Source organism: Colletotrichum lupini, chromosome 2, assembly GCF_023278565.1.
Source record: "Colletotrichum lupini chromosome 2, complete sequence".
NCBI classification, from domain to species: domain Eukaryota; kingdom Fungi; phylum Ascomycota; class Sordariomycetes; order Glomerellales; family Glomerellaceae; genus Colletotrichum; species Colletotrichum lupini.
Genome location: NC_064675.1, coordinates 2,694,442 through 2,705,732, shown reverse-complemented (window position 1 = coordinate 2,705,732; position 11,291 = coordinate 2,694,442). Strand labels below are relative to the sequence as shown.

At 33.4% G+C, this 11,291-nt stretch overlaps 1 protein-coding gene across 1 annotated transcript; it reads right to left on the bottom strand.

The window, feature by feature from the left end:
• On the bottom strand, nucleotides 1–234 carry CLUP02_03097 (uncharacterized protein; the record flags this gene model as incomplete). Its single annotated transcript, XM_049282124.1, has 1 exon — nucleotides 1–234. A coding segment is annotated over one exon (234 nt), but the record flags the coding sequence as incomplete, so codon positions are not given.
• Nucleotides 235–11,291: the final 11,057 nt, after the last annotated feature.

Here is an 11,291-nt window from a genome sequence, read left to right as displayed (position 1 = left end):
CTATCGTCGTTTAACTACCTCGAAGTACTTACTGCTAGAGATTCTATTCTTCGTATTATTAAATATAATACCTAGTCGATCTATATTTTTTAAATATAAGAGAAATAGGGTATTAACGGGCAAAATATAGAAAGTTATCGTTCCGAAGTACGTCTCTATTTTTATTATACCTAGGGCGATAATTTCTTTACTTAGGCCGAAACTAATCCTTATAATACCCGCCGTTAACGTATTAAGCGTTACTAGTACGATCTTTTATAGCGCTTAGAATTACCCTTTTCTTTTAGTTAACTATTACGATACCCTAGTATTTAGGATAATCCTATAAAAATCGTTTAGGCCGTACCTTTTGCTCGTATAAAATGCTTATACGAGCTTAGTATTTAAAAGATCTAGGTAATATAAAAAGGACCCCTCTAGCTACTCCTAGATTTACTTAGTACTATATTCCTTTTTTTTAAATATTAAAAGAGATAGCGTCTTTTTTTTAATCGTTAAGAAAATAGGCTTTGGCCTTATTAAATTCGCCCTTTTAGCTACTTCCGTATTCGTTATCTAAGGGACCTTCCCTTACTATCCGTAAATAAAAACCTACTTATTAAGAGCTTTTATTACCCTCTATTCGTTTAGCTTCGTATATCCTCCGGAGGCTAACAGGGCGAAAAAAGAGTAGTTAATATTATCGATTTCGTCGTAATTTAATTCGTTAGTATAGAGGGTAAGATCTTCTTTATTTTCCGAATCTCTTATAGAGGGTATATATTTTAAGTTACTATTTTAACTACCGTCGCTAGGTTCCGTGCCCCCGGATCTGCCCTTATATATAACGAGGAATTAGTTAAACCGACGAGGGCTAGTTTTACCGTTTATTACCCTCGACTTTTTATACTATTCGTACGATTTAGTACGCTCTTTTTTAGAGTAGTTACTTAACTAATATCTATCCTTTTTATAAATATAATATTACTTTTTCTATTACCCTACCTATAAGTTAAATCTCTATTTATTAAATAAATCTAAGCCTCCTTACTAGTAATTACCATATCTAGCCTCTTTTCCTTTCTTATTATACGTTCGATCGACCTAATATTATTAATAAGGGCCGTTATATATTTAGAGGTAGGTTTAGCGCAGTATTTTTATTTTAATATTAAAGCTAGATCTTAGCCTTAAGTAGAGCGTCTCGTAGTCTTTAGGTACTTAGTATAGGGTAATTTTTACCTTTAATATACGCTAAACTACGGTATAAGAATATTCGACTTTTTACTCGTTTATCCCCTTATTTAGCTAGGTTTTCGCTAGCTTATCGATTCGATTAATAAGCTCTTCGAGGATCTCTATTTATAATTTACTCTTTATTATCCTAGCTATAAATACGAAAGAAATCGCTCATAGCTTAGATAGGAGCTCTAGGTTCCTATTATAGGTCTTAAAGCGGCTTTAGATTGCGTTAATTATATTAAAAAAGTCGTTTCGATCGAGATTACGTATTACTTCGTAGTAATAATTAGAGGCTTTGCCTACGAGTACGATATTAATTACCAAATAGTATTAATATTCCCTAATTCCGACTTTTTTATAATAATCATAAAATATCGTTAGGGTTTTTTATAAAACCTTATACTTCCCCTTAGAGTATAATTTCTCTTTTAAGAAGATCTTTTTAAGGTCTATAAATTACTTCGTATTTACTATTAGATTTTCGGTATTTATATACGATCCCTGCGTCGCTACGTATTATTAGTAATTTTAGGTCGTTTACTTCTTTTTTTATTAGCTAATCGGTACCGAATTTCGTATTAGTAGCGGTAACGAGTTATAGATTAAAATAAATAGAATTATCGATTATCGTACTTCTAGTACTATATTTTATCTTAGTATATTCTTTTATGATAATAGATTTCTATTAGTAATTATAAGGAGGAAATCTAGGTCGTTTACCCTTTTTTTAAATTCGTTAAAGCGATTATACGCTCTATCGACCTATGCCTAGTTCTATAATACGAATTCCTTTTTTATAATTATTACTATTAGTATTTCGTATAGCTCTCGTAATTATAATTATATTAGTAATACCCCTCGCCCGTAGAGGAATCTATTAACTACTTTTATAATTCTTAAGCTTGCGCTCGCGAACTATTTGTTTAGCTAGTAACTAAGGTCGTTTATAATCTTATAAAATAGGGGTTACCCCTATAGCCCCTTTTTCTTATAAACCTTAGTTAAATAGATTAATACTGTATTAATTTACTCGCCGTTAGGCTAATTTGCGATTTTATATATCTACGTCCCCTAATAGTCCGGGTTAATATTTACTTACTTATAAAGGATTAGGATTCTATTTAGGATCGGGTTTCGTCCTTTCTTTCCTTACCCTAACTTACTAAGGGTCGTGCTCTAGCTTATACTTATATTAGTAATTACTAGCGTATTTAATTTTAATAAGGATATATCTAATCCGCGCGCGGGTCGTAGTAAATCCGTACTTTCGCTACTTAACGAATTTATCGGGGTCTAAGAGATTCCCGCTTCTTCTTACCGTCTCGTTACTACTCTCGTTTTTATTATTTTTAATAATTACTACTACCCTTTTAAATCGCTAGCTATTATACTTACTAAGATCCTCCTTTTTATTTAATAAAAAAGGGTAGGTTTTAATAGTTCTTTTTAATAATAATAGCGATAGACGTTTAAATTACTATAAAAAGATATAGTAATTAGTCTCGGGATCTTTACCGGTTATTAATTTCTGCTATTCTATATATTTCTAGCTTCTTAAGCCTCGTGCTCTCTATAATCTCTAAATAGCTTCCTTAGTTAATTTCTTAAAATTAGTAATCTCGCGCTAGGAGCTAATATAAAAAAGAAGCCCTTTAGCGGCCCTCTAAAGGATTCTTTTCTTTTTCCCTTAGATCCTCGTTTTTTTAGCCTTTTCTTAGGCTAATAATAACTCTAGCGGGAGGTCGTAGGACTACTTTAGGGTAGCTGCCTTTTTTTTAAGTTAATCTCCGAGATCCGTAATACTCTTAGCTCGATATTATTAGGACCTCTAAATCCCCTCCTCTCTCGTTAGACCGTCCCCTATACTATATTTTTAAGTAATACCCGGGGGGTAGTTAAGGGAGTTATAAGGAGGTCGTTTAGATTGCGGGCTTAAAGTCGTACTTATAAAATCCTTATAGTAATAGACTTTTTTATATACTATAAATCTCTTAGCTTAATAACTCCTATAAGGTCACTTTTATCGCTAAATAAGAATATTTATATTTAGAAATCCCCTTTTTTAATTACGTAGTACTCTTTTATACCGTACTTTTATTAATTTAACTAGTTAATTTCTAATTGCGGGCCGGCTATAGAAAAATTATTCAGTAAAAAAGCTACTCGGGGCGACGATAAAAGGCTAGTTACTTAAACGGTTTTATTAATTAACGTAGTTTAACGTAATAAACGTCGACTTCTCGTAGGTAGTAAAGGGCTACGATTACTTAATTCCGTATAGTATTTAAGAATCGCCCCCTTTTTCGTCTACTTCTATAAGGTTAATTAGTACGAATCTCCTATCCCGTGCGGTATTAAGAGGTCGTCTCTTTTATATAATAAGATACCTTACCGATCTATAATAATAAAATTTAATTACTAATTAGTATTAGTATCCCTATTATAGAGTAGTTAGTTAGAACCGTAGTTAACAAAGAGATTAATTAAATTATATAAATATCTACGTAGTAAGTATAAAAAGGAGGTTCTAACTATAGGTTAGGCTAGCTACGATAATTATAAATAGGGCCCCTAATTAGCCCCTGCGCAGTTGGCTATATGCCGTAGTCGAATTGGACTTCTAATCCGACAATAGTATTATCCCAAACCTCGTTAAAAATTGTTTATAAAAAGAAATTTCACTTAATGCCGTAGAATAAAGCAGTATCGCTAGTATAGAGCAAAAAGCGCGTCTCGCGGGGAGACCGCATTATTACCAGCATTCGTTTCTTAGACACGTCGTTCTCGACAGTAAACCGCCTCAGGATATCCCGCTAGATAACATCAGAGTCGAACTTCCTAAAAATCTTCTCATCATCACTGACATATTAGTCTCGTTGACCTATGCCAAGAACTTTCTAATCCTTTATGTCACCCTCAGCCACCTCTTCACGATCTATTTCCCCATCGTCCGGGTGGTCCTTCGTTTCAGAAGATCTTCGCCGATCATCTTCGATCGTTTTCAACGCTCTCCATATCCAGACATGTTCATTAAGTCTGTATTTATTATACCCTTCATCTTGTGCGTGAGGCCAGACATAGGAGGCACGCTTATCAGACTTATTAAGGGCATAAAGCCAGGATTGAGCAACCTTGCGTATCACCCTTCGGGCAAGTCTCCGATAGTCATTATTATTATAGGTGTTCATAAACGCGGAAATCTTCAATAAGTAGAACGGTATATCGGTAAAAAAGTCGCATAGCAAAAATGAACCATCATTCCTATCAACCATGACTTTACCTATTAGCTAGTAATTTGCTACAAAAACTCCTCCTTCCGTAAGACCAGCTTTCGAAAGCCACTGCAAGTAGCCGCGACAGACCAAGTCTATTCTCCGTCGTAGCGACTTATAAGCATGTTTGGCTCCAGCATCCTCGGTGTCATCCAGACGCTCTACAATTTCAAATAAGAATAAGAACGCAAAGCTAAAGAAGTCAGAATGCGCCTAACTCTGGCTTAAGAAGAAAGGGGGAGGAGTGGTTTCTATCTCACAAACTCGCTAAAGGACACACCCTATGCATTAACATATCGCCATATATCAGAGCAACTACCACTATTCCTCCCTCGATAGAAGGATTCTTAACGGGAATAGTATATACTAACAGAATATGCTCTAAATTCCGGCGAATAACAAAGTCAATATGATCTGTTAAGCTATTAGTTAGTAGTCGATATAGTTATATATCTATCGGATTAGAAGTCTAATTCGACCGCGGTATATAGCTAACTACGTAGGGGCCAATTAGGGGCCCTATTTATAATTATCATAGCTAGCTTAACTTATAGTTAGAACCTCCTTTTTATACTTACTACGTAAATATTTATATAGTTTAATTAATCTCTTCGTTAATTACGGTTTAAACTAACTATTTTATAATAAGGATATTAATACTAATTAGTAATTAAATTCTATTATTATAAATCGGTAAGGTATTTTATTATATAAAAAAGACGACTTCTTAATACCGCACGGGATAAGAGATTTATATTAATTAATTTTATAAAAATAAATAAAAGAAGAAGCGATTTTTAAATACTATACGGAATTAAGTAATCGTAGCCCTTTATTATTTATAAAAAGTTAACGTTTATTACGTTAAACTACGTTAATTAACAAAACTACTTAAGTAACTAGCTTTTTATTATTACCCCGAGTAGCTTTTTTATTAAACGACTTTTCTATAGCCGGCCCGTAATCAAAAATTAATTAGTTAAATTAATAAAAAGAAATACTTACGTAACGACTACTTATTTAATTAATTAATATAACGAACGAGCTTAATAATATAATATAAAAAGATATTATATAATTAAAAAAGGGGATCTTTAAATATAAATATTTTTATTTAATAATAAAAGTAATTTTATAAGAGTTATTAAGTTAGAAAAATTAATAGTATATAAAAAAGTTTATTATTATAAAGATTTTATAAGTACGACTTTAAGCTTACGATTTAAATAACCTCTTTATAACTCCCTTAACTACCCCCTAAGTATTACTTAGGAATATAATATAAAGGATAGTTTAATAAAAGAAGAGGGGATTTAGAGGTCTTAATAATATTAAGTTAAGAGTATTACGGATCTCGGAAATTAACTTAAAAAGAAAGCGGCTATTTTAAAATAGTCCTATAACCTCTTATTAAAATTATTATTAATTTAAAAAAAAGGCTAAAAAGACGAGTATTACGAAAGGGAACTTAAGGTAGGTCGGAACGCTGCTATATTAACCTAATTAACTAAAGACTTAACGTAAAAAGGGAAAAAATAGAATAGTAAGTAAAAGCTAGCGAGCTAGCCCTTTAGGCCTAGCAGTCTAGCTCGTTACGTAACTACTAAGAGCTTAGCCTCGTAGCCTAAGGCTAAGCCACGGGGCTTACAAGGGCCCTAATACTTACTACCGTAATATTACCCCCCCCTCTATACTAGAGGGCGCTATCCGTAGCGCCGAAAAATAAACCTCTTAATTACTCTTTATTTTAGCGAATCCGTAGCTATAATTACTACTATTATATTATTATCGTCCCTTAGTAGTAGCAAATCGCTAGCTACGGTAGCTTCTATTTATATATCTAAGTTCTATAGCGGACCCTTAGTAATTAAGTACTAATAATAAAACGCTTATAGCGCCGCCGGCGTATATTTAAAGCTCTTTATGTCGTACTACGTTAGATCCGTATTATATTCCTTCTAATCTACTTAGTACTATAGCTTTTCCTTATATAAATATAACTTAACTACTTTAAAGACCTCGTACTCCGGCTCGCCGTTATTATTAGTAATTAATAATAGCGGCTCTTAGTTCTACCCGGGTAGTAAGTCGTTAGTAGCCTTCCTTAGCTTATTTAAGTAAAAAACCGGGTATACCTAGCTACTTATTAATAATTCTACGACCTATATAACCCCTTATTTAGTACTAACGATAGGCTATAGGCCGGCCTATAGCTATTATAGTTTATTTACATCGGTAAACTTCTAATACGAGGTATTAATAAAGACCCGGTCTCTTATTTTTAAGTCGTCCGGGCGCCGGTAGCGGTTAGTATACCTTTTATATCGTACCTAAGTAACTTTTATATTACCCCTAGCGATTTCCTAGGCCTCGTATATTCCCTAAGCTATACGCTACGCGTTAGTACGGTTTAGCTTCTCTTTTATAGAGCCGAATTAATAAGTTCGCTTAGACTAGTTAAAAAAAAGCCGTAACTAGCGACCGAATTCTATTTTGTATAGTAATAGCCCCGTAGTCTTACTAAGCTAGGTAGTATAAGTAAAGTCGACTGCGGGTAGTATATCGCTCTAGTTATCTTAATATTAGTTAACTAGTAGTCTTAACTATTATAGGATATACTAGTTTAGTACCTCTATCTAGCCGTCTATCTATAAGTAATCCGCTATTAATAGCTATAACTTAACCCCGTAAATCTTATAAAGCTCCCCTTAGAAGTCGGAGATAAATTAGGGGCCTCGGTCCGACGTAATAGTTTTTAATAGGCCGAAGATAGGTAGTACCCGCTTATAGAATATCTAGCTTATATCTTTTATTATAATAGTCTTATAATAAGGAATAAATATCGCCCTTTTACCTAAGCAGTTTACTACTATTTATATATTATTAAATCCTTTTTAATTAGTAAGGATAGTTATAAAGTTAGTAAAGATATATTATTATAAGTAGTTAGGTACTAATAGCGGTCTTAGCTCCTCCGGGGGTTTATTGCGCGGCTTCTATAACTAATAGTAAGTATAATAGTTCCGAACGTATTAATAAGTATTTATTATTAGGCCCGGCTAGTAGTACCGCTATTTAATTATTTTTATGACCTTATTACGCCCTAGGTAAGTAAGGAGTTTCTATTCGTAAACCTTACGAATAACTATAGTACGGAGGTTCTCCTCCTCGGGTACTACGAGTTTCTTATTTATTATTAATAATCCGTTATTTTAAATAGACTAGCGCTCGCGTCCTTTAGCCGCTAGCGCTCGTATTAATACGAGAGATATTATAATAAGGTCCCTATTAAGCTTTAAAATCTTTTTTATTAATAAGTACCCCTATAGCTCGTTTTCTAATAAAAGTAAGCTAACTATAAGCTATAGTTAGCTAACGGCGGCGCTTAGTAGCGCCCGTAGCTCCGCTATAATATTAAAAAATAGTAGTCCTAGTAGTATAAGGACTTATATCCTATTAGCCTCTTTTAGTACTTACTAAGTACGGATATCTTCTATCTTTTATAAGAGGGCGTTAGCTAGCACGTTCTCCTTCCCCGGGTAATAGTAAATTTAAAAATTAAAGTTTATTAGCGTGCTAGCCTAGCGGGCTTATTATAAGTTAAGTAGGCGCTTAGTTATAAAGAATAGTAGTAGCTAATAGTCTATAATAATATCGAACTTATATTTATAGCTTACGAGCTCTGCGCGCTATTTCTCTAAATATAGCACTATTATTAATATTTTTTTATTATAAATAGCGTAGTTAAGCTCTGTGCCGCTTATTATTTTTAAATAAAAGGCTACTAAGTACTATAACCCGTTATCCTTTTATTATTATAATAGCGCCCCGGCGTATACTAAGTTAAAAGCGTCTATTTTTAGCCGCGTTAATAGCTCTTATTTAAAGTAATAAAGGATAGGTACCGACGTTAGCGCTAGTTTTATAGCCTTAAAGGCCGTCTCGTAGCCGGCACTAAAGTTAAAGGGAACTCCTTTACTTATTAACTTCGTAAAGGGCCTAGCTAGGTAGCCGTAATTCTTTATAAACCTCTTATAAAAGTTATAAAACCCGAGGAAAGACTAGATACTTTTAAGTAATATAGGTAGTTTCTAGTCTCTAACTATAGAGACTTTCTCCTCGTTTAGCTATATACCTTTTATTAAAACTATAAAGCTTAGGTACTTTATAAAAATAATACTAAATTCGCACTTCTTAATATCCGCTTATAAGCCTACCTTCCGCAAGCGGTCTAGTACTTTAATAACGTACTCTTAGTACTAAAGGGGGTCGTTGGAGAAGATTAGGATATTATTTATATATACCGTATAAAAGTCGTCTAAGTACTCTATTAGTATCTCGTTTATATATTACTAATACGTAATAAGCCCGTTATAGAGCCTAAAGAGTACTACCTTATACTTATATACCCCGTAGCGGGTTCTAAACGTCGTTAAGTCCTTAAAGGCTAGGTCGAGTCGGATACGGTAGAAGGCCTACTTAATATCTAGCTTAATAAACACCTTTATTTTACCTAGCCGCGCGAGGGTCTTATTAATAAGTAGTAATAGGTAGTAGTCTTTTTTTATAACCTTATTAAGCTTATAGAAGTTAACGTAAAAGCGCAAGCTATTATCGTACTTTTTTATAAATAGCGTTAGTAATACGAAAGGAGTATTACTTAGCTCGATAAATCCCTTTTATAAGTACTTTAGTAAATAGGCCCTTATAGCCTCTAGCTTAGGCACTAACTACTTATATAAAGGGTAATAAGTTAGCTTCTCCCTACTACTATTTAGGAGCTCGATCTTATAGTTATATAGTTTATAAAGCGCTAGTATATCGCTAGTAGCCTTACTAAAAACGTTAGTCTAGGGCCGTAAATACTTTAGTAAGTTCGTCGCTATAAGGTCGTAAGTAACTTAGTCGTCGTTATATAAAGGGTCTACCTCCTCCTTCTTATCCTCTATAATATAATTAAGCTTATAAAATAATATAAAGCCTATTTCGATATCGTTCTACCTTAGGTTTTTTTTAAAAGCGGGAGCGCTAATAAAAATAATATCTATTTATACTATTACTAAGTATAGTTTTTACTACCTAGCCCTCTCTATGGGGGTAATATTAATACCGTTAAGGGCGCGTTCTATTTTCTTTGTATTCTTAGCCTTATTTAACCGCTATATTTAACGGGCTATCGTCTTTAGTAAGCGTAGTAATATCTTAATTAGTGTGCCCTTTACCCGCTATTACTAAAGCTTTTAGTTATAGCGGGTTATATTTATTTTAAATAAGTCCTATTAATAGTTAGCGTCGATTTAGTATTATACGTTAATAACTTCCGGGGTATATAGGTCCTCGATATCCCTAATAATAGTAAAGGGCGTCTCTTATAATAATAGGTCCTCTAGCTATATTAAATATCGGTAGCGAACATTAGGGTTTACCCCGTAGTATTCGAACTACTTCTACCCTAGGATTAAGTCGTAGCGACCCGTATTAAACTAAAAGAGGGGTACTTTTAAAAAGACTTATTAATTAATATATAAGTTAGCGGTCTATACTACGCTAGTATTATCTAATCGCTCTTTATTAAATCTAGTAGTAGGGATTAGGCGTTATAATTTATAAGATAGGGCTGCGCAGAACCGTTATAATAAAGGGGTTACGTAGTTATTTATAAATCCGTACTTATTAGCTCTCGTATTAAGTAAGGCTCTTAAGTAAATTCTATATTTATTAAATACTAGTATAAGCTCTATTTTAAAGGGCTAGCCCCTTACGAGATCTTATAAGCTCGCTAAATTAATTACTAATCTTCCGTCCTTTTTATACGTATCCCCTAGCTAGGAGTTTACTTCTACTAGGGGTTCTAGTTTTTTAAACCCGACTCTATCTTAATAAGGCCCTCGGTAGCGTTAATAGCGGCTATAGTAATCTTTAGCTTTTTAAAATAGTCTTTAGAAATATATTTAGTATTATTATAAACGAAATAAGCGCTACTATCCTTAAGCTTTTAATATAGGGCTTTAGGGATTATCTCGCGAGTAGAGGTACGACCTTAGTCCTATTTAATACCTTTAGTACCTCTATTATTTCCGCTACTTCTATTATTTCTACCTAAGGTTTAGCGGGTTTAGTTAGAAGCCTTAACCGGGCGGTCCTCTATAAAAGGGGGCTATATCGCGTTAGCTAACTAGGTAACGTACTTAATATACTTTTAGAAAGTAGCCGTGTTATTTAAGTACTTTAATATAGCTTAGTTATAAAAATATATAAGTAGCTTATTATAAAAACGGCGCTTTTACTAAGACTTTAGAAGCTTATTAATACGCGCGAGCTTAGTAAATATAGAGCGCTTTTAGTAAACGTTTTTAAGTATAATTACGAGTACGTCTAGCTTACGACTAGCGTTGTCTATAATAATCGGGCTAGTATAAGCCGACTTAAGCTCGTAAAGTAGCTACTCGGCCGTAGTAATCTCGTTAAAAGTTAGTATTAGGTATATAAACTCCGTAGCACTACCTCTAATCTTATTAATAATATACTCTAAGCGATACCTATTTATACTATAGTTAGTATTTTCTAAGCGCTTTATAATACGTTAGAGCTAGTAATTAAACTTAAAGCTAGTATTATCGCTTATAAAAATAGGCACGTTAGGTATTTTTTAAGAGCCGTAGGTAATGGGATAGGACGAGGCTAGAGTAGTCTCGTAGCTACCCTACGTTTCTAAGCGTACTAGCTATTATTTTAGTACGCTAAGGGTAGTAATGTCCTAAATAGAGCTAGCTTAGGAGCCGTTCTCTAATTACTCTA